The sequence below is a fragment of the Crocuta crocuta genome, unplaced genomic scaffold (genome assembly GCF_008692635.1).
Source record: "Crocuta crocuta isolate KB4526 unplaced genomic scaffold, BGI_CrCroc_1.0 scaffold235, whole genome shotgun sequence".
NCBI classification, from domain to species: Eukaryota; Metazoa; Chordata; class Mammalia; order Carnivora; family Hyaenidae; genus Crocuta; species Crocuta crocuta.
The window spans coordinates 25936-53773 of record NW_027531285.1 but is presented as its reverse complement, the minus strand read 5'-3'; the positions used below and the strand labels follow the sequence as shown (position 1 = coordinate 53773).

The 27838-nt window shown below is 36.4% G+C and overlaps 1 protein-coding gene across 1 annotated transcript in view; it reads right to left on the bottom strand.

Moving 5' to 3' along the window:
* LOC144237628 (uncharacterized) overlaps nt 1-23160 on the bottom strand; it is an 88163-nt gene extending 65003 nt beyond the window's left edge. The window contains exon 1 of the mRNA XM_077771327.1: nt 22945-23160. Coding sequence (XP_077627453.1) covers nt 22945-23160 — 216 coding nt within the window. The remainder of the gene's footprint in view (nt 1-22944) is intronic.
* Between the last annotated feature and the right edge of the window lie 4678 nt (nt 23161-27838).

The window sequence follows — 27838 nt, the reverse complement described above, 5'->3', positions numbered from 1 at the left end:
TTGTTCCTACTTCAGAGAGAGGGGAGGTTAGCTTCTTAATACCAATGAAGTATCTGCTAATATGACTTTTAAAAAAAGATTTCTTCTTGACTGACAAATCTAAATGAGTCACTTCTCCCAATAACATTTTAACATATAACACTTTTATTTTTTTTGGCACATATAATACTATTTAAAGTAATTTATGCATTTGTGTTTATTTTTCATCTTGCCCTCCAGAGATAATATCAAAGTTGGGAACTGTTTCCATCCATTTACATCTACACAGTTTACCTCTACTAATGAGGCCTAAATCTCAACCTTAGAGGATGCTCTTTTCCAAGTTTGTTCCCTCCTTGAGTAGTCTGCTTTAACCACAGAGATAGCAGCTGCCTCCTCTACATGATATTCTTAGATTCTTAGGAGATCTTGTGGCAGCCAAAAAATATCCCTTTAAAGATGTCTATTCCTAATCCCTAGAACCAGAGATATGCTACTTTACATGGAACAGGGAAATTTACAATTGTGATTTCAGGCTATCAATTTTGAGATGGGGAGATTATCCTGTATTATCTGGGTGTGTCCAATCTAATTGCATGAGCCCTTAAAAATGAAGAAGATGTCTCAGCTGTAGTCAAAGGGAGATATGATGATGGAAGAAGGACCAGGAAAATGCAACATAAAAGAGGATTAAACCATGGTTGGCTTTGAAGATGAAGGAAGGGGGTCATGAAGCAGAGTGTAAGTGGCCTTTAGAAGCTGGTGAAGGCAAGGAAATGGATTCTCCACTAGAGAACGCAGCCCTTCTGACATTTTAGTTTTAGATCAATAAAATACAAGTCAGACTTTAGACAACAGAACTGTAACATTTTAAGTTTGTATTGTTTTAAGTCACTAAGTTGGTGTTAATTTGTTATAGCAATAACAAAAAAACTCAATACAATTTACTGCTTAGTTGTAATTCCACTTTTGGAGTTAATAAGTCTTTTATTAAATTAAATTCTTTATATCCTTTACATTAAGTTTTTCCTATTTAAATTAGTAGTGCAATTTATGTCTCTTGACTGGACAGAATTGATACTGATAATATTTTCAGGAGATAGACCTTCAAAGATGTGATTTTAGTACTGGATTGATGTGGTCTTGGTTTTGAGCTCAAGTCCTAGATCCTTTCCAAGAGTAAATAGGATTGGTGTAATCTACGGCATACAGTGGAATCAAAATGAATGAAACTGCCCCTGGTCACTGATCATGATAATGTGCCAACAAAAGCAAGCATCTTGGGACTCAAATGAGTGCTGCACTCGATTGTATGGCAGTGGTAGTGACTACAAATACTATATAGTATCATCATTGGAGCATTTACTGAAAGAAAATACCAAACTCATGTCCTTCAGTTCTTAACTAAAACCACTGTCTGAAAACTAGAGAGCTGGGTTTTCTATTTACTGATTCTCAGAAATCTCACTGAGGTCTCCCTGATTCCTCAGATAGATATCATATTAATATCTCATTGATATTTGTGCACTTATTAGAGATTTCAGATTAAAGCTGTCACTTCATGGAGGTGAAGGTGGCACTACCAAATTACTTGGCTGATTGAAAGTTGAGTTCATTTGTGACCTACGGTAGATGAGGTGCATACTCCCAAACTCTCAGTCATGATGTGATGAGGGAATTAAAAAGTCTTAAGGATATAGGGATTAAATTTTATAAGATAAAGTCTTAAGGATATAGGAACGTCGGCATAGATTTATCACACATGACCTGCAAACTCATCCCAAACACATCCTCCAAAGATTCACAGGAGATACTCTTTTCACTAAGGCATAGAGAAATACATAAGTGAATGAGTATTTCTATCATGTTTTTTTGAGAGAGAGAGAGAGCACAAGCAGGGAGGGGCCAGCGAGAGAGAGAGAGAGAGAGAGAGAGAGAGAGAGAGAGACTTACGCAGGCTCCACACTCAGCTTGGACCCAACATGGGGCTCTATCTCATGACTCTGGGGTCATGACCTGAGTGGAAATCAAGAGTCAGATGCTCAACCAACTGAGCCATGCAGACACTCCAAACATTTCTATTTTTGATAGGCATTATCCTTTATAAGGCTCATATAGGTATTAGAATACTATCACTGAGATGATCTTTCTGATTTCAATGAATGCTATGCACTCCATATAACATGGGCCAAGTAGCAACATCTAGCCATCAAAGACAAGATGAACACATCATACAATAAGGGCAGTAATGCTATACTAGATGCAAAGTGCAGCCATTATTGAAGGCACTCGTGATAATCAGGTAGACAACATAATGTACTTTGTGGATGTTGATCAACCTCTTTCCCAGAATCCCAGTACTTTCTGTGTAAGCACCAAAGTGAAGTGGCCATAAGGGCATAAATGGAGACTGCATATGGGCTCAACATTATGGACATATACGATGCCCTTAGCAACTGTAACTTGGCCATTGCTCCTACTGAGTGCCTAATCTACAAAACGCAGAGACCAACACTAAACTGCTGATAGGCACCAATTCCCAAAGCACTAGCCAGCCACCCGGTGAAAGATTGATTAAACTGAATCTAATTCATAGTGAAAGGGTCAAAAGCCCATCTTACTTGGAATAGACACATACTCTGAATATGGAATTGCTTGCCATGCCAGCAATTAATCTCCCAGCACAAATATCCACAAACTCCTAGATGAATTTCTTATCCTTCATGGGATTCATCACAGAATTTATTTCTGGAAAAGGAATGCATTTCAAAGCAAATGTCATGCAGCAAAATTTCAAGGCTATGGAAATAATTGATCTTACTATATACTCTATCACCTAGAGGCAGGTGGTCTAACTGGAAGGTGTAATGACTTAATAAAATCCCAGATTTGTTGCCAGTTGGGAAGCAACTGAATTGTCTTAAAGGATGGTAAAGATCCTTTGAATCAGAGATCGTGTTATGGTGCTGTCTCCCCTAGATCCAGAATACAGGAGTCCTAGAATCAAAGGGTAATCACTGAACTGGGTCCTCTCACTCTTTAACTTAATAAGGCACTCACATAATTTCCTGTTGTCTCTCATGAAAACTTTGAGCTCTGCTGGTTTGAAGGGTTTAGTCACCAAGGGAAAAATACTTTCACCATGAAACACAGTAATGGTTCCATTAAATTGTAAGATGGGTCTGTCACGTGACCATCAGGGGACTCTTGATGTCCCTGAATCAGTAGACAGAAAAAAGGAGCTATCTTCTGGAGTGTTGATCCCAATGACCAAGGAAAAACTGGGTAAATGCTATACTACATAATTGAGGGAAAAGAGCACTATGTCTAGAATCCAAAAAATTCTCTGAGATGACTCTTACTACTTAAAAGAAAAATTCAAAACTAAAGCCAGTAATGGACTGCTGAACAATCAGATCCTCTGGGAATGAGTGTTTGAGTGACTTCAACAGGTAAAACACTAACCAATGAGGTTCGTGATGAGAGCAAGGTAATACAGAATGGTGGTAGAAAAGGTAGTCATATGCCAATTATAGACAAATTACAGACTTGTGACCAACTATGGAATCACGATATATAGTAGCTTTATTTATTTTCTCTTTGTTTGTCTATGTATGTGTTTCTTTATGCTACTTATTTTCTTCTTCTACCTCCTTGTATTCATTATTAATGTAAATACAAATTGTCACAGGTAAACCTTAAAATTTAGTTTTTAGGTAACATAATATTCAATAAGACTTAGACAGAATTAGAGGAATAACTTAGTAGAGCTAGCAAGGGATAAAATGACTCTTGGGAATCATTTCAAGGAATAGTTGACAACATTACTTAAAATATTGTATCTCTATCTGGTTAAATGGAAACCTAGAGTTGTTTTGTTATTATAACCAAAGAAGTAGGCTATGCCACTTAACAACTATTTGCCTCTCAGCTAAAAATTCTTCCTTCTTTGCCTTGTTTGTGATACTGAATCTGAATATTGCAAACATTTCTACTTTGCCACTTGGCACAATGATAAACTTTCTAAGTAAAAGAGCACAAGTAGAACACTGCAAGAGGAATGGCTTCGAAGCTCTGGTATGCTTTTGCTCCCACTCCACAGTGCACGGCCAGCAGTAGTATGCAGAACATCCAATGGCATTTACTCTCCAGTGAGTTTCATAGGTAGTCTAGGCAAGGTGGAGGGATTCCAGGGAATTTTAAAGCACTCCAGCAGGTGGGTTGCCAACAAGACTACCAGATACTCAGTGAAAAGTTTCTCAACAAGTCTTGGTGTCATTCCAGCAAGAAGCATCCCAGGATGTTTTGCTGGTGCTCCAATGGGTGGCTCCTAAGCACATCATTCCCCAGCAGGCAGTTTCCTGTTTGCCAGACCTTGCCAGTGACTCTTCAGGCAAATGCTCTACTATTCAATGGGACTAAAAGCAGATTCTTTCCAGTAAGATCTGAGTCTTAGTCTTTGGAGTGGGAAGTCTTTTCTAACTTTGTTTCTTCCTTTGGTTTTGCTCTCAGTCCTAGAAGTAGTAGCTGATCTCTGTATCTACTATTCTTGAATTCTATAGGGTTCTCTTTATCTCTTAATAGTTACTTGCTTGTAACTAGTTAATAATTCTTAAAATTCAATGTTCTATGTTCATTTCTATGTTCTTATTGGATTCCTAATACATACACACACTAATATAAGCTCTGCAAAAACAAGGACTTTGTCTTGTTTCCTGCTGTATGCCAAAAGTCTAGAACACTATCTGATATAGAGCTGCATATCAATAAATGTGTGTTGAAGTTATCAAAGTATTGGCTCATTAGATGTAAATGAAGAAAATAAATAAATGAAAGATGGCACTCATGTTGTTGATATAAGAATGTGAGTGGATGGTGACGTCATTCTTTGAGAGAAAAATCGAAGATTAAAATTGGGTTCAGATGAACATAAGAAGTTGCAGACTTAAAATATTAATCAGCAAAAGTATATAGGATATTTACTAACTATGTAGAAGGTGTAAAACGAGGAGTTTGCCCTGGGAAATATCACATAAGGTATTAATAGTAGAAGTAAAAATTTTATGAGAAGCAGTAATTAGAATCAAAAATGGTGATGTGGAAATCAAATATTCCCCATGCTCTTTTGTGCTCAACTACCACTCAATGCCACCTCATCATGGATAAATATGTTTCTAGTGTCACTGAAATATATATCATTTATAACAATCTCTTGGCTCTGTACATAATTTTCTTCAATACAAAAATAGATAAATTACAAGCACATTTTCCTATAAAAAAATAAATACCTACAAGGATATGCATATGCAAGTCACTAAGTTGAGACATACAAAGGCTAATAAAAATTAGCTATCAAATCACTATAAAATAAAATCACAAATATAATCAATTCCCTACAAATCACATTTAAAAATTCAAATGGAGTAAAAAAACAAAACATAATTTTTGACTACCAGATTCATAGAGATTTTTGAAAAATGTTAATTTATTTACAGGACATACTGTGAAATGGTCACATTCCCACACAGCCCACAGAAGTATAAATTGACCTATCAGTTACTAATATGGATCAAAAATATTTTAAAATGTGCTTTGCCTTATATTCAGAAATATTTCTGAGAACTTTTCTTATGAAAATAAATACTAAGATTGAAATATATTTAGGAAATTGAAATAGCTAAAAATTAGAAAGTAAAAATAAATTATGATATACAGAAGATACAATGTCATGATTAAAATGTGGTTATAGAAACATATTTTATGTATAGTCTGCTCAGGTTGTCCTAACAAAACACTACAGTCTCCCTTACTTAAACAAAAGAAATTTATTTTCTCATAGTTTTGGAGGCTGGAAGTCCAAGATCAAGGTGCTAGAAGGCTTGGTTTCTGGTGAGACCCCTTCCTAAACCTGTAAGGGGTATCTTTCACTGTGTCTCACATAAACTGTTCTGTGCCCTCAGACAGAGAGCACTCTGCTGCCTCTTCTCTGCTAACAAGAACACTAAGCCTATCAGATTGGAGCCATACCTTTATGACTTCTTTTAATCTTTGTACCCTCTCTAGAGAACCTATTTCCAAATATAGTAACATTAGGGGTTGGGACTTCAAAATGAACGAGGGAGAAGGCACAGTTCAGTACACAACAATATGCAAAGATGATCAATGGTATATCAGTAAATATACAGTGAGATTATAAATTATGTAAAAAGAATAATCTCATTTTTTAATAATAAAAGCAGAAGACACACTTCAATGTTAATGATCAGAGTCCAAGAGTATTAAATTATGGATCTCTTTAATATTCCTAATTTGTCATTAATATTTTCTATTTCTTTTTTTCTTTTTTAAAATGTTTTATTTATTTCTGAGAGAGAGAGACAGTGCAAGCAGGGGAGGGTCAAAGAGAGAGAAAGACACAGAATCTGAAACAGGCTCCAGGCTCTGAGCCATCTGTCAACAAAGAGCCCAACACGGGGCTCAACCCACTAACCGTGAGATCATGACCTGAACCGAAGTCGGACGCTTAACCGACAGCCGCCCAGGTGCCCCAATATTTTCTATTTCTTAACATAAGGAACTTCTGCTTATTGTGTAGTAAGAAACAATGGTATTTAAAATTGAATAAATGCACTCTGTTTAAATAAGCATGTGTGGGTATGCTGTGTCATCGTATTTCACTAATTCTTCTACTTGTTTAGGTTAGTTGGAGAAATATGCAAATGCATAAAAGAGCACACATAGTATTATATATAAAATCAACCTGAGTGGAATAAATCTCAGTGGAAAGTTGCTCTGGAAAATTGTGGGTTAGCGACGGGTGTTAAGGCAACACATTACTAAGAATTTTGAAGAGATAAGAATGTCAGTGGGAGACACCTGGTATTTGTTCTTGCCTACTACGGACTAGCCACACATGGCTTTGAGAAGGTAGATGAAAGATACTTGGGTTTTTTATATGACAGTCTGCAGCTAGTCATTACAAGCTTTTATGAGAAAGGTCACCATAACTGTTTTACTACTCACTATTATTTAATGACATTCTTCTTGTTTAACCTTACTGTCCCATGATCTTCCAAAAAAAAAAAAAAGGCAAAACTTTGAGTAAATATCATTTGCCTACATTTGTATTTAGGTGTATCTATTTACCTAGGAGAAAATGCTAGAGAGAAATCAACAAGTTTTAGTAAAATAGTGTTCAACTATTATCTCAACAGACTCCATTTATTTTCAATGTAGAGGACAAATTCCACTCTTACCTTGGTAACTATTTCTGAAGAAGTTTGCAAAGAAACACTTAAAGCCCAATGTAAACCTAGAAGCCCCAATGTGCAAATAATGAGGCAGATTTTTAGAAATTTTTTTCAGAGGATATATTTTTAGAGAAAGTTATTTTCTCCTAGCAGTTTCCACTTATGACAATAAAATTTCTTGTTGCCATAACCTTCCAGTACATTTCTCTGCACACAGTGGGTGCTCAGAAAATGTTGCTGACTAAATTGCATTAAGGATTGAAGTGAAGTGTTGTGATTATTTTCACTTGGTTGTCATAGAAACAGCAGAAAAACCTATTGTTGAATTCAATCTCTTTTGATGATCTCCCCTAGGTAGATGAGAAAACCTAAGGTGTAGGAGGGAGAAGCTGGCTGAACCTGCCCTGAGAAATCCTTCACTGACCCTGACCACAATGCATTAGAATTAACTATTTTGTTTCCTTGCTTTGGCTTCCTAATTAGATTTTATATTTCTGCAGGAAAAATAACATTTTTTATTGTCTACTCTGAGCCAGTGATTTGCAAACATTCTCCCCCAAATCCTGCAAATAGGTGACATTAGTTTCCGTTTTTACAAAAGGAGAGTTTTAAAAACAGTGGAAAGAGTCATGCCAGGCAGTGGGCCCTGGTATGTTGATTCTGGCAATCTAGAAAGAACTTGAAGTTGTCATTTTGTACATTCCTCTTTATTGCTCAATACAATCAGCATTCAAAGATCAACAACAACAAAACACTCTACTCTTGAACTGGTCTAATGTCAAATTTGCAACCGATCTTTGAGAATGTTTAATTAAATAAAACTTTCTCATTTTAAAGTTACATGTCTACATTTTAAACACAAGCCAATAAATAGGACTTTACACATCTTCTCAATATCTCACCATTATTTTCAGTGATTAGGTAACAGAGATTTCCTTGGTAAGATCATAAGAGATTTAAACATATGGGCTTTTAAGGATTAATTACATAACAGTGATTCCAAAACCAGGATGGATATGTATACTAAAAGAATTTTTTGAAAATTACAGATACTAAATCACACCTTAAATCTTTTTCACCCAAATCTCTGGCAATGGAATCACAATTAAAACCAGATAAACAGAAAACCAATGTAACATCGTGTATTACACATTCAAGTAAAAGAGGTTCTATTAATAAAATAAAGTAAAACAAGTAAATGCAGTATGATTCATCTGTTTCTGATAGATGTGTATAATTTTTTTTGCTTGTAATTCTTTAAGTTCTTGCTTTTCTAATTTTTAAAAATGTTTTATGTATTTCTGAGAGAGAGAAGGAGACAGCGTGAGCAGGGGAGGGTCAGAGAGAGAGGGAGACACGGAATCTGAAGCAGGCTCAGGCTCTGAGCTAGCTGTCAGCACAGAGCCCAATGCGGGGTTCAAACCCACAAATGGTGAGATCATGACCTGGACCAAGGTCGGACGCTTAACCGACTGAGCCACCCAGGCACCCCTAAGTTCTTGCTTTATACATGGTTATGCATTTGTCCTTTTTGCCTTATAACTCTATAAGTTTTTATTTTATGTATTTCCAAATTATATTGCTAGATATATCTAGGTAAATTGTTATGTATTGTTGGCGTATGATCTCTCTTATAATTCTGTAGTATCTTTTTCCCTCTGTATTAAAGAACATGAAAATAAAATTTTTAAAAAAGAACTTAAAAATAGAAATTCTAAACCACTATAAACAAAAACAACAAAGGTCCCTATTTTGACTGTGATAATCAGAAGAAAGAATTACTGCTTTAGGATACTGATTAGATATGAGTAAAAATAAGAGATTTTTAAGTATTAGGTGAAAATATCTCTTCAATTGTTTTGATCTAATGTAAAGAATTTTTAAATCTCATTTGCCATCAAAGAACGAAGGGAAAAATGGCCTACTTGTAGGAGTCATATGCTAAAATGAAGGGAGGATTGAAATGTCTTGGCCACTCATATGTATGTGCCTACAGTGACTTAACCTCTTTAAACTTCAGCCAGGTTCCTAAATTCCAAAAATAAGAAAATGTCATTCACCTCACAGAGATATTGTAAGTATTAAATGAGATAAAAAAAATATAACGCACTTAAAACAGTACTTGGAAAATCGAGAGTATTACAAGTCAATGTTGGCTAATATTTTTATAATTTTAATTATCAGTTATGTACTAATAACTGAGGAGAGTGAATTCATATCCTTAAGGCATGACAAAGCATAAATTAAAGAAAGCTGATACAAAAATTCTTATTCTAGCTTTAATATTTATTCATTTTCTAATATCTCATTGCAGACAACCAAACTGCCCACACAAGTCTCATCCAATCTCTGAGTAACTAAGAACCAAACACTGATATATTAGTTAGCCTCACACTACTGCCTCTGCCAACATTCTTGCTGCCTTATCCAGCCCTAACCCTCTGGTCACTTGTGGTTGCCAAGTCTCAAAGTATCTCCTGCTTCTCATTTTCTACTAAGAGCTAGATCTTTTCTCTATCCAGGAATACCCAGCTGCTGACTAGAATAACTTTCTTCAACCTACACAAAGCTTCAAGGAAACAATTCTAAGTCTACCTGACTTCAAGTATCTCTGCCTTACAAACTGCTCATCCCTGCTTCAGTCCAAATCACACTAAAAAATGCAGGTGTGCATTTTTGGTCACAATGATTGGGAAAGATAGACTCAGGGACATTGCCAATAAAATGACTTCTTTTTAAGAGTTAGAAAAAAGAAAACTACTGTGAGAAACTCCTATAAGGAGAAAAGTATTTCTTTGTCTGGGCCGAGGAGACCTGTGTCTGTGTGTGCAGACAAACAGGTTTTCACACTCACCTTCAACTCTTGGATCAGCAGGGTGCAGAGCACAGTTTGTGTAACTATGAGTAGCTGCCTGGACTGATCATTCTTGGCTAGCAGTATCACAGGATCAGGTCTTCTTGCTCTTTCTGGACCATATTTCCATCCCCATTACCTGGCACAACGTTTGGCCAAAACTCTTGGGTTTTGATGAGTAAAGATTCTAAATGAATTTACCATAGGAACTCTTCAAGTACAACTGACATCTGTGTTTTCTCCTAATTACCAATATCATGAGATATTAAACTTTCCTTCTGCAACTGGTGTGTGCCTTTAGGGGTCAATTTGATAGGATTAATTTCCAAGGTAAAACCATGAAATAGTGGCAGGGACAAAATATGAGTATCTTTCATTTAGTGCATGGATAGAGGTGACCCTTTCAGTCATAACTGCAAATAGTCTGAACAAGCCATCTCGAAATGGAAAGGTTACCTCAGTTTAATTGTAACTATGTTCACTTGAAGTAATAAAATATAGTCACCTAATGAATATCTTATATGAAGACTCAGACAGTTAAAAATCTTTGATGGTACATAAAAACTTTCACTGCCTATTCAGTATTTTGGTCTTTATCAATTTCTAAATAGAGTTTTAATATCTTCTTTTTTTCTGAGGAAGCTATCGAAACTTTTTAAATTTCTAAACTTTATGCCACATTTAGCTGTAAGTGCTCTCTTAACTGTAGGTTGGTGTTGTTGGTGGAAAATGAAGACTATTTTGATCATTTTCTTCCCTTAATAAAATTTTATTGTCTTCTATCATGGGAACTAAGGAAGAATCATTAATTTCATTAATTAGTACTAGTTTAGGGTAAAATATAACACTAGTTCTTTAAGTTTTATGCTTTATTTCTTTAAAGTATTCAAAGTGAGACACACCCTCAGATAGCTGTACATGGTCTATACTTAAAGGCAAGCAGTTGGTCAAAGCAAATGTCATTATGAGTTGTAATTATCCTATAATTAAAGGTATTATGTCATTAAGAAGAAACAAAATGTTGTTATATCACAGAGATTGTGTTCTTTAGCCAGTCAGTTGTAATCAATGTAATTAATATATCTAGGAACAAGATATTTGTTGTTGTTTGTTAATACTGAGGTCTTTTACTAATTTCACATCTAAATATTTGTTCTAATGGTTCCTACCCTTAGTCTGCCTAGCAGCCTAGTTATTCTTGTCTGTTCCAAAAAAAAAAAATTCTTAGTCTTTATTCTTTTTATTCTTAGGATATGCACATATAATCTTTCCAATAAATGCAATTCATTACATTAAAAAATCTAATTCAAAATGAGAATTTCTTCTAGGTATCCACTGTTGTGTAACAAGTTGCTCCAAATTTTAGTGATGAAAAACAGCAATTTTAATCTCACAATTTGGGAGGTGAAGAACTTAAGCAGGGAAGATCTATGGATGATTCTTCTGCTCCATGTATTATTGACTCTGTGATAATCGACTAGAAGCTCCACTTGTCTTGATTGTTCGTGATAGCTTCATTCATATCGTTGGTGTCTTGGCACACAGATGGTTAGAAGCCTGGGTTTGGCTGGAGTCTTCCTCCCATTAAAACTCGGAGTGTGAGACCTAAATCTAACTGACTCCATTTTAGAAAAAGCCTCCATCTTGAAGGTGAGTTAGGCCCGAACCCAGTTCCAGGAAAAACCGCAGGAAGTACTTAAGCAGCCTCAGCCTGCCCTTAGTTACTCCCCTAGCAACAGCAACAGCCAATCAGTTTAAAAGAGGTGCCTAGGTCCCAAGATATTCCGGTTGGCAGTTTGCAGTCAAGCCAGATGAGCTGAACCAATCGGGTACCAACAAGACAGCCTATACCAAAAGTCAACCTATCAGGAGGCTGCCAAGCTGGAACGCCCCAAATTCCACTGTAACCCCAATAAAAAGCCCTGCGACCACGAGTTTGGGGCTCCATACCATCACCGCTGCCTCGGGGTGACTTGGAGTCCCTGCTCGAGCTTGAACAAAGACCCTCGTGTGCTTGCATCGGAATGGGCACCTCAGTGGTCTTTGGGATTCTCCCAATTAGGGCATAACAGGAGCTTCTCCATTTGTTTGCTCCAGAGTAAAGACTAACTTCTTACATGATAATCTAGGATTCCAAAAGGCCAAGGGAGACTCCAGTCTTCTTCAAAGCAAAGCCTGGACCTATCATAGCTACACAGTCACCATATTGCGTTGGTCAATGCAGTCATATAGATACCCACATTCAAGGAGGAAAACAAAAATAGAATCCACCTATGGATAGGAGAAATGTCAGATAGCTTTTGGCTATCTTTAATAGTCTGATGACATCTGCACATTTTACCCTGCAGAATGACACTTCCTCCCAGTTTCTATTTGTTTTGGGCTGTGTGTCTGAGCATATCTGAGCCACAAGAATGGTCCCTGATAGATTCCATGGCCATACGGTCACTTTTGAGAAGCACACAATATGATAAAGTTTTACCTTAACCTGTAGAAAATTCTTTACCTAGAAGCCAATTGAAAGAACAATTACTCTGCTTCATGTTTTCTGAAAGCCACTGTTGACGTGTTCAATGGCAGGGTGATTCTCTGCCTCTGTCCTCCTGCTTTTCAGCACAGCAGGAAAGAGGGTCACAATCTCTACGGCTGAATCAAGGGAACCAGTCAGGCTCCTTGTATGATCACATAAACCTGGGTCCCAGTGTCTCGCTACCTGTTACTTGAATCTATGTATTCACCTACTTAGCTCATAAATCAATAGTTTAAAGATTGCTTTGATCTGCAGGCCTTATCGACTTACTGCCAATTGGAGTTAGTAGTGATTGATTGGCTTTTATCTCTTCTACTAATATTTACATGACTGTGAGACATTGTATGTATGGTTTCCAAAAACTTTTCAAAACTTTTGCCCAAATTTTCAGATTTTGCTCAACTGCTGCTTCCTCCCTTCAATAAAAACAAGTACAGAACATAACAATATTATTGGGAAATCTTAGCTTTTATTAATTAAAACAAATTGGATTAAATCAGTTTTTAGTTATGTTGATTATCTGTGGCAATTCATTGAAAATAAATGAACTCAAGAGAAGAATAAATATATATAAATAGATTCTCATTCTGTTCATTGGATATTTAATTCCCTGAATCGGGGAATACTTGCTTTACCATTTCTTCTTTTATTCTTCTTTTCTCACTATTTGCCTCCCTCTAAAAATTACAGGAGATCACATATAAAAAGATTAAAAAGTTAAAGGTTGATCACTTTAGTAACATTTGGATAATGTGTACTGAAAGAATATAGGTGGGGTCATCCATATAGTAACGTTTTATATTATACTGTAATACTTTAATGTGAGTAAAAATTTCTGAAAATAGTTTCGTCTTCATTTTTTGATGATGCATTTTTTCGCACCCTTTCTATAGCCATGACCTCTTGCCCTTCATTGAGAAGACGTGTTTTCCAGAATAAATGTCAATGCTACCTTACTCTTGTAATATAAATGAGTGTCTGATAAATGATGAATGTGAGTGGACGTTAAGTTTAAATTAATTGAGTTGGGCAATCAGATATGGCTAAATAATCGGATGATAGTTGCATGGAAAATAAGCTATAACTCCAGGCAATAATTTTTAGTCCTTAATTTCAAACATATGTGATATGATATCCAAAGCAGAATTGCATAATGTTAAGACAGTCATAGTAATAATTTCATCTGGATTTTAGAATTGAAAGTTATGTTTCCTGAAGAAGACTATTCATTTTGGAGCAGTGTCATTACTTAATCAATTTTAAAACCAGTATAGCACATTAGCACAGGTTTAATTAATTTAATAAATTTTCTTTATTGATTTATATGAGTTCCTCCAATGTTTGTAAAATGTGTATTAGTCACCAAATAAAATATAACATTTTAGTTGTTTATATTTTCACATTTTCTTAGAATTTCCAATATTTATGTAAACACAGAAATGAAGAAATAATAATTTCAATTTGTAAGAAGCTTTCTATAAATGTTAATGGAATATCTGCTAATACCATTTAAAGTCCTTAAAAATGTCGGTCATGGATTCAGTAGATATAACATTGTTCACAAAATTAAAAATGCAACTTCCATAAGTCATTGAGTCATGACTTTACAACATGTACTGACATGATTTTAATTTTTTGAACTTTTGATAAGACCTAAAAAGTTATTTGCACTAAGAAGTCTGCTAAAAGAAATATAAAATAAATATATTAATTAATATTTAACTTATAATTTATTTATACTTTATATTTAATCAAATTTATTTATAATTTATAATTAATTAGAGGGCAAAGATAATTATAAAGCTGTTTATGTACCTTGGCTTTTAGTTTAGCTTTGCCACTATCTTTCTGGATAATTTGAAACAAAATTCATAATCTCAGTTGCCTCATGCTTAGATTAAGGGCAAAGAATCTAAGGCCTCCTTCTGATTCCAGAAGTTTGTTCTGATTTTATTAACCTAATTTTACCCTCTGGCTTGGAGGTGATTATAATGAAAGTACATATGAACAACTATAAAGTAAAAAATGTGTATCTTTAATAATCCCCCATCAGACTGCCTCTGACGTTCTGGGATGCAGGAGAAGAGATTTAAAAAAGTCCAAGCACCATATATCTAAATACTCAGATTATAAATCAAACTATCAAACTGTTAAATAGAATATGTTCTTTATTCCTATAGTGTTAAATTAACTTCAAATTAATCTCAAGGGTCAAACCTCATGCTTGATGGTGGAGGCACTCCCTCCACCCTCTTGTCACTACAGATCCATTCCATCCCATGAAGGAGCCTGTGAGCATTTGTGCAGACTGCTGTATGCATCCAGTCTCTGTTCACACCTTCCACAAAGAATTCCTGCCTATGCATGTTGGGCCACAGTGACACCTCTCAGGAGGACAAACACATTTAAGTACAGTCTTTCAAGAGCCACTAACTATCGAGATAAGGCTCTTGGGAAAACAATACCTTGACTCAAATGAAAAACAAAAACTCTGTTCTGAGGATCCATCATAGGATGTCAAAGAGAAAAAAAGTTCCCCCAAACATTTATGGATTTAGATAAATTTAAATCTATTTAATACTGAAGTATATTTTCCTTAGAATGTGGAGGCTTCCTTTCATTAGGGAAGGGTGCTGCCAAAGAGTGGTTATTTTAATATTTTTAAGAATACTAGTGATAATGACAATGATTAAAAGACTCAAGATTTATGTTATAATATCCCCATTCATCTCTTGTTTAGGTTTAAGAACTTTACAAAGCAAATATTCTCAAAACTTTGAGAACTTCAGACCCTCTTTAAATCACAGAGGCTACTAAAAGTAGTATACGTTTTTATCTTCTGTGTAGTTGTTCTATCCATTATTGAGACTGGGGTATTGAAGTTTTCAGCTACTATTGTAGAACCATCTTTTTTCCTCTCAATTCTCTCAGGTTTTGCTTCATATTATTTTGATGGTCTGTCATTAGATGCTACATCACACAGACCCAAATATTTAAATGTTTATAATTGTTATATCTTTCTGCTATATTGAAACTTTTATTAATATAGAATATACTTCTTTGTCTCTTATAACCATTTTTTAATTAAAATATATTTTGTCTTCTGAAGTTTTCATATATTATGGGCTAAAGATTTTTGTCATATACAGGTACTGTAAATATTTTCTCTAGATCTGAGACTTAGTTTTCTACTTTCTTAATATCTACTGAAAAAGAAATATTTTTCACTTTATGAAGCCCAACCTGTAATTTTTATTTGGTGCTTTTTTATTACTCTGCCTATGAAGTTTATAACTACCACAAAGTTGTAAAGATTTTGCTCAGTGTTTCCTTATTTCACCCTTCAAAGTAATTACTTTCTAAAATATCTAGCCTAATAATATACTCCCTGCCCTTAAAGTTCCTTGTTAATCATAGTGACTTTTTAAGGCATGTGGGTGGCTCAATTAGTTAAGTGGCTGACTTCGGCTCAGGTCATGATCTCAGGGTTCATGAGTTCAAGCCCCACATTGGGCTCTGTACAGGCTGCTTAGAGCCTGGAGCATACTTCAGATAATGTGTCTCCCTCTCTCTGCCCCTCCCCAGTTTGTTTTCTGTCTCTCTCTCAAAAATAAACATTAAAGAGGGGGCCAAGATGGCAGAGAAGTAGGGAGCTCCGTACACTGCACTCGCCCCCATATCTCACACAGAAAAGATCTAAAGCCATAGGAAACCTTACAGAATCCAAGAGATTGGGATAAAATGATGCAGAATCCACTGAGAAACCCTTCTAACATGAGTGCGAACTGGGGAAGATACAATCTGGCTGAGATCAGAGACACAGAGGGATGGGGGTGATCCCCCTCTATGGGGAGTGAAAGGGGAAAGAGAGAGGCCAAAATTACTCAAGACACAGTTCCTGTAGCTGGGGAACAGAAAAACCTCCACTCGGGGCACAGGACCGTGCATGCCAAATCCCCATGGACCAACTCGTCCTAGAAGGGCCGCGCTCTGATGGCGCCTCTGTGCTCCTGGCTCGGCTGAATCCCTAGAGGGGAGGCGAAGGGCTTCAAACTGGGAGATTTACCTGCTAGTTCGTGTTACGGGTGACGAGACACAGAAGGACCCAGTTTCCCCCTCTCCAGCGGACCCTCAGCACCCCCCAGGCAAACCCCCGTCCTTGCTCGCCAACCCGACCTGGAGGAGAAGGGAGCAGCGATTCTGGCTCAATCCCCAGGGCTAGGCAAGAGGCTTGGAATTGCCCTGAGGGGTCACCTGCTAGGTTGTGTCTACTGAAATTTCAGTGGGGCACAGGGACTGGGATCTGGAAACTAGGCCTTGCCTGGGATAAAGAGCACGACCCACCTTGGCTGCGCCCACGGCACAGGGAGTTTACACACCCAAAAATGTGAGGTGCAGCACTTGGTTCAAGAAGGGACTGGAGCGCCACCACTCTCCTCCCACAACCACCACGGCAGACCTACCCCCACCTGACGCATTGGATCAAACCACTCCCATCACTGCTAGAGAGCTGCCCTCCTCCTCTTTTTTTTTTTTTTTTTTTTTTATCCAGAACACTGACCTGATTAATTCTGGTCACCAGCTTGCTTAAAAAGTCACATTTAGTCCATTCTGTAGATGTAAATTCTACACCTACATACCTTTTCAGCTCTTTCAAGAGTAATTAGACTATATAGTTTCTCTGGATAACAACAGCGACCTTCTCTCACCTCTCCAACCATATTCCACCCTTTAGCTCTTTGAAAAAAGGTTCTTATCCCTTCTGCCTGTTCATTCTATTTCCAATTTTGCCTCACCCTTGCCCTGTCTTCTCTCTCTTTCTCTATGTTCTTCAACCAGCACTGCATACACCCGGATATTTAATTGTAGCTGGGCAATCTAGTTATATGCTTTAAACCATTCTTTGTCACTTTTCTTCTTTTTTCCTTTTCTTTTCCTCTTTTTGCCTTTTTTATATATTTTTTATTTTCTATTATTCACCTTCTCTCCTTCGTCTTTTCTCTTGACTTTTTTCGTTTTCCCTCTCAGTTTGCATGTTTGTTGGATTTGCCTACGCATTTGTGTGCCTCAGCTCCCTCTGTGTTTGTCTGTCTGTTTTCTTCTCCAGGGCTACCTCAAGAAACAAGGTACACATGGTGGAGAGTCCCAAATATCACTACGAGAAGGAAAATAAAATAACCAAGGTTTCAACAAGAGAGACCAAGAGATACCATTCAAAAACCACTCTCTGGAAGGTTGGGCCCTGGACAAAGAGTCTTCTTGGGTACAGCAGCGCTTACAGCAGTTGTGCAGAGAGCATAACAAGCCTTTAAAACTAACAAGAGACAGAAAGCTAACCAAAATGATGAAATGAAAGAGCTCTCCTCCAAAGAAATTCAAAGACGAATTGACAGTTAATGAACTGCTCAAAACAGATATCAGCAGCATAACTGAACAAGATTTTAGAATAATAATGGTAAAATTTATAGCTGGGCTTGAAAAAAACATAGGGGACATCAAATAAACTATGGATGCAAACAACATGGAGAACAAAACCAGGCATGATGAATTAAAAAATATGATAAATGAAATACATAATAAACTGGAGGTGTCCAGTGCATGGATTGAAGAGGTAGAAAAGAGAATAAATGATTTAGGAGACACCATTATAGAAAAACAAGAAGCAGACAAAAAAAAAAGAGATAAACTGATCCAGGAACAGGAAAGAAGAGTTTGAGAGCTCAATGATACAGTCAAACGCAACAATATCCGTATCATAGGAATCTCAGAAGAGGAAGAGAGAGGGAAAGGTGCTGAAGGAGTCCTGGAACAAATTATAGCAGAGAACTTCCCCAACCTGGGGAAGGAAGTAAATGTGGAAATACAAGAGGCACAAAGAACTCCCCTCAGACGTAATTTGAATCAAACTTCTGCATGGCATATCATAGTAANGAAACAAAAGGCATCAGAATTGGCAAAGAAGAAGTCAAACTTTCACTTTTCACAGACGACATGATACTCTACATAGAAAACCTGACAGACTCCACCAGAAGCCTACTAGAACTGATCCATGAATTCAGCAAAGTTGCAGGGTACAAATTCAATGTACAGAAATAGGTTGCATTTTTATACACCAACAGTGAAGCAAAAGAAAGAGAAATCAAGAAACTGATCCCATTCATAATTGCACAAAAAAAAAACCCATAAAATACATAGGAATAAACCTATCCAAACATATAGGAGATCAGTATGATNAAAAAGAAAGCCTCTTTAACAGATGGTGCTGGGAGAACTGGACAGCCACATACAAAAGAATGAAACTAGATCATTTTCTCACACCATACACCAAAATAAACTCAAAATGGTTAAAGGACCTGAACGTGAGACAGGAAACCATCAAAACTCTAGAGCAGAAAGCAGATAACAGCCTCCTTGACCTCCACCGCAGCAATTTCTTACTTGACACATCCACAAAGGCAAGGGAATCAAGAGCAAAAATAAACGATTGGGACCTCANGCAAACCATGAGAGACTCTTGAATGCTGAGAACTGAGGACTGATGGATGTCGGGGGGAGGGGGGGATGGGCATGGAGGAGGGCACTTGTTGGGATGAGCACTGAGTGTTATATGGAATCCAACTTGACAACAAACTATTTGTAAAATATAAATAAATAAATATAAGTAAACATTAAAATCATAGTGATCTGAAGAAAAAAATAACAATGATAATGAATAGAACACAGAAGAGGAGGAGTTAGAAGTAGGGAAAGAGAAGGAGGAGAAAGTGAAGACTTTCACTCTTCAAACATGTAATTAAATCAACTCACCAGGAACTTGTTTTTTCTGAGATTGACGGAATAACTGTCCATAGTTAACATTAACATAAAGGTTAAAATCTTCCATACATTTGAAAAAATCTAACCAATCTCTTTATCTTGGAAAACTAAAATCTAATTAATTATCTAGGTACCTAGAATCACCTTTAAAAAGACATTCCATTCCTTTTAAAATGGACAGCTTTAGGACGCCTGTGTGGCTCAGTTGGTTAAGCATCTGACTTTGGCTCAGGTCATGATCTCATGGTTCGTTGGCTCGAGCCCCACATCAGACTCTGTGCTGACAGTTCAGAGCCTGGAGCCTGTTTCAGATTGTGTCTTCTTCTCTCTGACCCTCCCCTACTCATGCTGCCTCTCTCTCTGTCTCTCTCTCAGTCTATCTCTCTGTCTCTCTCTCTCTCAGAAATAAATAAAACATTAAAAAATTAAAATAGCTTTCTGAAAATATTAAAGTTAAAAAACAAGTTCCTCAGATTAGATAGTATACAACTAAGAAGCTAAAATAATGTTAGTTATTGTTACAATGTCAATAGGAACAGAAATTATTCAACAGTAGGTGAGGACGTAAAAAACAAAATGGTTTTTACTGTGTTCTCTTCCTTCAATTAACAAAGTGAACAGAGTACAAACAAGAAGTCTTCTCAACTGCCAGCTCTCAACATCTTGTTGCACTTCATTATTTTTAAGAAGATAAATTTAAAGACAATTTTAAAAATTCTTTAATGATTTATTTATTTTTGAGCGAGAGAGAGACAGAGTACAAGTGATGGAGAGGCATAGTCCTAAGAGAGATCCTAACAAGAGAGGGAGACACGTAATCCTAAACAGGGTCCAGGCTCTGAGTTGTCAGCACAGGGCAGACATGGGGCTCGAACTCGTAAATCACAAGATCATGACCTGAGTCAAAGTCGAATGCTTACCTGACTGAGCCACCCAGGCGCCCCAAAGACACAGTTTTTAATCAAATACACAGGCAAGAATAAATGATATTGTTATTTTCTATGGCTTGATTCCCAGAAATGATATTCCCTAGTAATTTAGAGTCATATTTCCTAACTGAAATGCAGAGCAAATGAGTTTATAATATATACATAAAGTGAAAAGAAATTTTTAGAAAACTTCTGAAATCTATTAGGAAGGTGAATTAATGAAAGACAAAGAAAAAAGAAGCTACTGCAGTAAGGAACCACAGGAGAAAATGTTCTTACAATGACTTAAGACATTAGAGCACTTTCTTTCTGAACATATAATTCTCTACAAGTATTTTTTACATATGAATTGAGGCAAGAAAGCCACAGTTTCATGTCCTCAGCTATTGCTACGTGAGAGCTGTGATAGCATCTATAACTGTGAGTCAGTGCTTCTTTTAAGAAATCTATCCTTATTGAAAAACACATGTCTTTGAAGAAATAGATACTGCTGGGTAATATTTCCCCCGAATATTTAACTTATTATCATACTCACATGCTTCATTTTTCTGAAACAGCTGTTCTGAACAATGCTAGAATATTAAAATCACACAAGGAGTGACAGCAATATTAACAATATTATACTTGGAGTGTCACCTCTGGAGATCATGCTTTTATCTCCTCAAGGGTGAATCCCAAGTACTAGTCTATATAAACCTTGTCTAGGTAATTCTAGTGGGCAGGATTGAGATCCATTACTCTATCTGTTTTTATTCTCCTCTGGGTTTTCCTCCTAATATCTTAAATTTAAGAAGAAGAAAAATGTCCATTCCAATCACCCATACTGAATGTAAAATCTATTACTCTATCTAATCTTCCCTTTATGCAATCACTCATTTATTCAGTTATTAAATACTGAATATTGTTCATATCATATGGTTCCTAATATCAGACTGACATAATGGGAGAAGTCTCTCACATTCATAAAGTTGTAAATTGAAACACTTTGCTCTCCACTATTGAGATTTCTCCTCTATTATTTTTTAAATTATTTTTAACATTTATTTCATTTTAAGAGAGAGAGAGAGAGTGAGAGAGGAGAGACAGAACATGAGCATTAGCAGGGGAGGGGTAGAGAGAGAGGGAGATACAGAATCTGAAGAAGGCTCCAGGCTCTGAGTTGTCAGCACAGAGCCCAATGTAGGGTTTGAACTCACAGACTGTGAAATCATGACCTGAGCCAGGGTTGGACACAGAACCAACTGAGCCACCCAGGTACTCCTCCATTTATTTTTTTACATATTTGAGAGAAGGGGTGGGGGTGGACAAGAGAGAGAAAGAGAGAAAATCCTAAGCAATCTCCATGCTCTCAGTACGGAGCCCAATGTGAGGCTCAAACCCACAAACTATGAGATCATGACCTGAGCCAAAATCAAGATTGGGACGTTGAGATTTCTCCTTTATTTAAAAGTAAGTGTGAGTCTATGGGGAACTTGGATGGTTCGGTTGGTTAAGTATCTGACTTCAGCTAAAGTCATAATCTCATGGTTTAAGAGTTCAAGCCTCACATCAGGCTCAGCACTGACAGTGTGGAGCCTACTTAGGATTCTGGCTCTCTCTCTTTCTCTCTCTCTCTCTCTCTTTCTCTATCTCCCTCCCTCCCTCTCTCTCAGCCACCTCCCACTCGAAAAATCACATGATCATATCAACAGAAGCAAAAAAGCATTTGACAAAATCCAATGATTCATTACAAAAATTCTGAATAAATTAGGAATAGAAGGTAGCTTCCTCAACTTGATCAACAATATCTAGGAAAAAATCTACAGGTAACATTAGCTCCTAAGTATAAAAATTCTGAAGGTTCTCCATTATGATCAGGAACAAGGCAAGGACATCCCTTTTACTACTACATTTCAATATCATACTAGAAGTTTCAGTTAATGCGATGTAACAAAAAATAAAAGATCCAGATTTGTAAGAAAGAAATGAAACCATCTTTGTTTGTAGATGCCATGATTGTCTATGTAGAAAATACAAATGAATCAACAAAACAACCTTCTAGAGTTAATAATTGATTATAATAACATGGCAAGATATAAAGTTAATACACAAAAACAATCACTTTCCTATGTACTAGCAATGAACAAGTGGAACTTAAAATAAAAAACACATATCACTTGCATTAGCACTCTTGAACATGAAATACTTAGGTATAAATCTAGTAAAATATGTACAAGATCTATATGAGAAAAATTATGAAACTCTGATGAGTAAACTAAAATAACTAAGGAGAAGGGGGGCAAGATGGCGGAGAAGTAAGGAGCTCCATACTTGGCACTCGCATCCATACACCACACAGAAAAGATCTGAAGCCATTGGAAACCTTACAAAACCTGAGAGATTGGGAGAAAAAGGACGCAGAATCCACTGAGAGAGGCTTCTAGTGTGAGTGTGAACTGGGGAAGATAAAACCGGGCGGGGATCGGAGACTCCAGGGTGGGAGGCGATCCCCCTCTACCCTCTACGGGGAGTGAGAGGGGAAAAGGAGAGAGTCCAAAACAGAAAAACCTCCGCTCGGTGCATAGAAAGACCGTACTCGCTAAATACCTGCACACCAGGTCCCCTTGCGGCAACTGGTCCCAGGGGGGCTGAGCACACAAACTGCTTCTTTGTGCTGGCTCCTGGTGGCTGGACTTCAGAGCAGCGGCGCGCCTGCCGCCATTGTAGCTCCCGGGCGGCTGGGGCCCCAGAAAGAGCTGTGCGGACACCGGGCGTCCGCGCTACTGGCTGGCTGGGGCTCTGCNAACACTGACAACACCACATGCTGGCAAGGATGTTGAGCAATGGAGATCTCATTCATTTCTGACAGCAATGGGGAATAGCCACTTTGGAAGACAATATTGTGACTTCTTACAAAAATAAACATAATCTTCCCATGCAATCCAGCAATTGTGCTTCTTGGTATTTACCAAAAGGAGTTGAAAACTTCTATCGACACATAAACCTTCACATAGATGTTCATAAAAGGAGCTTTATTCATAATTGCCAAAATTTGCAAACAACTAAGATGTCCTTCAGTAGGTAAATGGATAAATATACATCCAGACAATGGAATATTATTCAGTGCTAATAACTAACAGGCCATCAAGCCATGAAAAGACATGGAAGAAACTTAAGTGAATATTACTAAGTAAAAAAAGCCACTCTGAAAAAAAGGCTGCATACTGTACAAATCTAACTATTTTACTTCCAAAAAAACAAAATTATAAGAGGCACTGAAAATATTAGTGATTGCAAGGAGTTTTGTGTGTTGAGAGAGAAATGAATAGGAGGAACACAAAGGATTCTTAGGGCAGTAAACATACTTCCTATGATACTATAATGGTTGATAATATGATACATATGAGTTTGCCCAAACTCATAGAACACATAACACCAAGAATGAACTGAAACATAAACTATGAATTTTGGATAATTACGATGTGTCAATGTAGGTTCATCATTGATTGTAACAAATATACCACTCTGGTACAGGATGTTGATAATAAGGTATACATATATACAAGCAAGGGGTATATGGGAAATCTCTGTATTTTCTTCTCTATTTTTGCTATGAACCAAAACACTGTTGTTAGAAGTCTTAAAAACTCAGTGTCCCTTTTCTCTTTATTTTTATTCTTCTATCTTAAATATGACATTTACAATAGCATTTGTGGCTATATTTAAATTATTCTTTTATTACTCTATTTTTTATTTTGACCTTTGTAATGTTTTGAAGGATTAAATTTGGAATATATTGAGCAAAAAAAACCCCAATTTTTAAGCAATAAACATACACACACACATATTGAAAAAGCCAAATTTTCTCTATCTATTTGTTTTGATAGATAGGTAAAGAAATAGATAGCTCTCCCTCCCTTTTTTCTAAGCTAAGCATTTTTTTTCCCTTAAAGTAAAACTATTATTTTTAAAGACAAAATAATTTAGCTCCTTAAACCTCAGATAATGATCAGGAAAAGGAAGAAACTTCATGAGCAAAGAAAGTTTCATTAATACTCTAGTGAAGGTTTGAAAAAATATATAATAATTCAAGCCTCTTATAAACATCTATGAGAAATGTCTTTTAAGATATTGATAATCAAATCAAACTGCAATTTGACATGTTATTCTATTTCAATTTCTCCAGATTCTTTGAAAAGATGTTCTTTTGTTCATCTTGTTTCAGATGTATACATTTCTAACATTCTGTATGTGCTCCTATATGGGCATATTAACACTCATATAAGGAACACAGAGAGAGATGAATAACCTGCAATACAAGGCGCTGTGTGATATGTTAAATTTATGACTTTGGAAGAAGGCTTTTATAATAAGATAGATCTCCAGAACTAATTCAACAAGATGTCTCAGAGAAAGTGGGGTAACATGGAGGCAGGATTCTCTAGATAGATGCTGTACAGGATAAACCTGCAAGGATGACAGCTGAGCAAAGTCAGAGGAGAAGAATGTACAAAGTGTGCTATGGGACAATGAACAAAGCAGCTGTTCAGAGCACAGTGTTTATGCAATGGGAAAACGGTGCTACCTACAATAGGGTGCCCATTATCCATGGTTTTGTTTTCCATATTTTCAGTTACCCATGGTCAACTGTGGTCTGGAAGCAGATGATCCTCCTTCTGATCTAACACTAGAAGGTCAATAATAGCCTACTGTTATCTTACAATGCTTATATCATTCCTTACTTCATCTCATCAAATAGGCATTTTATCATCTCACATCATCTCACAAGAAGGAAAAGAGTATGTACAGTACAAGATATTTTGAGAGGGAGAGATACAACATTCACATAGCTGTTATTATGGTGTATTACTATATTGTTCTATTATTAGTTATTATTGTTAATATCTCTCTTACTGTGCCTGATTTATAAAGTAAACTTTATCATAGGTATGTACATATAGGGAAAATCAGTACATCTAGGGTTTAGTATTAACCATGTTTTCAGGCATTTAGGGAAAGTATTAGGTTTAGAAAGAAAGGGAGCCAAGAAATAGATAGATGATAGATAGATAGATAGATAGATAGATAGATGATAGACAGACAGATTTTTAAAAACTGGTTCATATGATTGTGGAGATTTGACAAAGCCAACATCTGAAGCATAGGCCAGCAGGATGGAGGTCCATGGGAGTTGTATTGTGAGTCCAAAGGTGGTCTGCTAGAAAAATTCCCTCTGTTTCTAGGGAGATCAGTCTTTTTCTACTAAGGCCTTGAATTAATTGGATGAGGCCCACTCCATCCACATTATCCAGGGTAATCCGCTTTACTCACTCTACTGATTTAATATTAATCTTATCTAAAGAATATTTCCACAGAAACTACTAGAATAACCTTTGACCAAATATCTGGATATCATGTTGCATACAAGTTGACACACAAAGTTAACAACAAAAGGAATCAAAAGATAAAAATGAAAAGTGGAAGAATGTGCTTTGTGAAGGATTTGTATAAAATATGACTGAGGCTCATAGGTTGTAGTGACTAAGCCTATGGATGGGTACAGCATGCTAAAGAAGTCTCAAAAGGTAATTATTCATTCCTGAGATTAGCTTACAAACCAGTCCGGACAATACTTCATGCCTGGCTCACAACTTAACACCACGACATCCCAATACTATACTTCTCTATCATGTACACACTCATTATCTTCAAGGCAGACACTCCCCACGCCCCGCCCACCAACCAGGCTCATCCCTGTCAGCATTCCAAGCATAGGGAGAAAATGACCAAAATCCCACTCATTATAAACCATTCACCCTATTTGGGAAACTAAATGTAATTCCCAAAGAAGGGAAACACCCTTGAGAATAAGACTGATAAATGGAAACTAATCAATAGTCATTTAGTTTGATATACTAAGGTGTTTTTACCTTATCCTATAAGTTTTTAAACTATGAACCATTTTTTAAATTATTTACAGGAATGTAACTTGATCAGGAAGGGATTTGCAAAACTACTACAACAAGAGTTTAGTGAACAGAATGAGAGAGTACGAAATTCTTAACAGGAAAACCATTAGTTGTCTGTTGCAATAGTGAGGATGAAGAAGAAATGACAAAGTATTATGAGAATATAGGAACATTTATCAAAGTAAAGCCGAAGATGATAGGATGATAGCCTGGTTGTAATGTTTGGCCTTGAGATTAATGGATGGGTCAGAATGAAGCCAGAGTCATGTGGGAGAACTGAGAAAATGTAGGATATCAATTATGATGATGTTGTAATAAACCAGGCATGAAGCATGCTTAAAAATGGTTTATGGACTATTCCGGGGAATTTTTAGAAGGCTTATTTCAATCCCACCTATCTCACTCATGCATAAAAATAAAAGCATACATGATAGTCAATTAAAAGCATCAAAAAGAGGAAAAAAAATAGCATACTTATTTGCATCATCAATAGTAATACTAAAAATAACATAAATAAAATAAAACAGAGTAATAGTGCCAACAACATTTGTCCCTCAACCACTACCTCTACCTCTGGAGGAGATTTTTCAACCTGTAGATTTTGTTCCTCCATATAAATGTAACTGGTAATAGAGATGATATTAAATAATTCTACCTGAGCCAGAACTTGGCCTCTGCAGTTACCCCATATTCACCTACTTAGCTTATGCTTATAAAAGGAAAGTTACAAGTGTCAAGTTTGGAGTCAGATTATCATTTGAATATATCCAATCAATACTGCAGCAATCCCAAGCCTTGGATGAGATTCAGTCTTCTTTAATCAATCCCATTTCCCACCTCTAGTCTCTATCTATTAGAGTGGGATGATTTCTCATTGATTATTTCTTCATTGTTAAATTTAAAAACTGAGGTTCTACTATCGTTATTTCAACTTCTTTATTTAATTTTCAGAAATTAGGTTAATAATAGCTAATCTTTTATTATTTCCATATTCCAGAAATTCTTATATTACATAAGTACTATTTCATAGGTAGAATTATCTCTATATTACACATGAATAAATGGAGGCTCTTATAAGTTAATTAACTTGCTTCAAATCATAGAGCTTGGAAATGGTGTGGCTGGGATGTGAGATCCCAGAACTCTGATCCTAGAGTTTTATTGCTTAAGTGCAAAACTGTGCCAAACCTTTTATCTGACCAAACTGTTCAGGCCAACATAAAATATATCTGATCTATGAAACATTTAGAACAAAAGAAGTAGTTCATGCTATGAAAAATTTAATATAGAATGTGTTTCCATTTTTTAAATGGGGCCACAAAATATTCTTTAGAAGAAAATTCTCAACACATCAACTGGCACTTTTTTTTAAGCTTTCACCTTAATCATAACCAGGTTTTCAGAAAAATAACTTCCCATGATAATCTCTGCAAGGTGAGAATAACAGCTGAAGTTGAAAGAGAATTTGAGGATTTGTGATATGGGTATAAAAGAAATTAGTGATTAAACAATGTAGATTGGCAAAGGGAAAG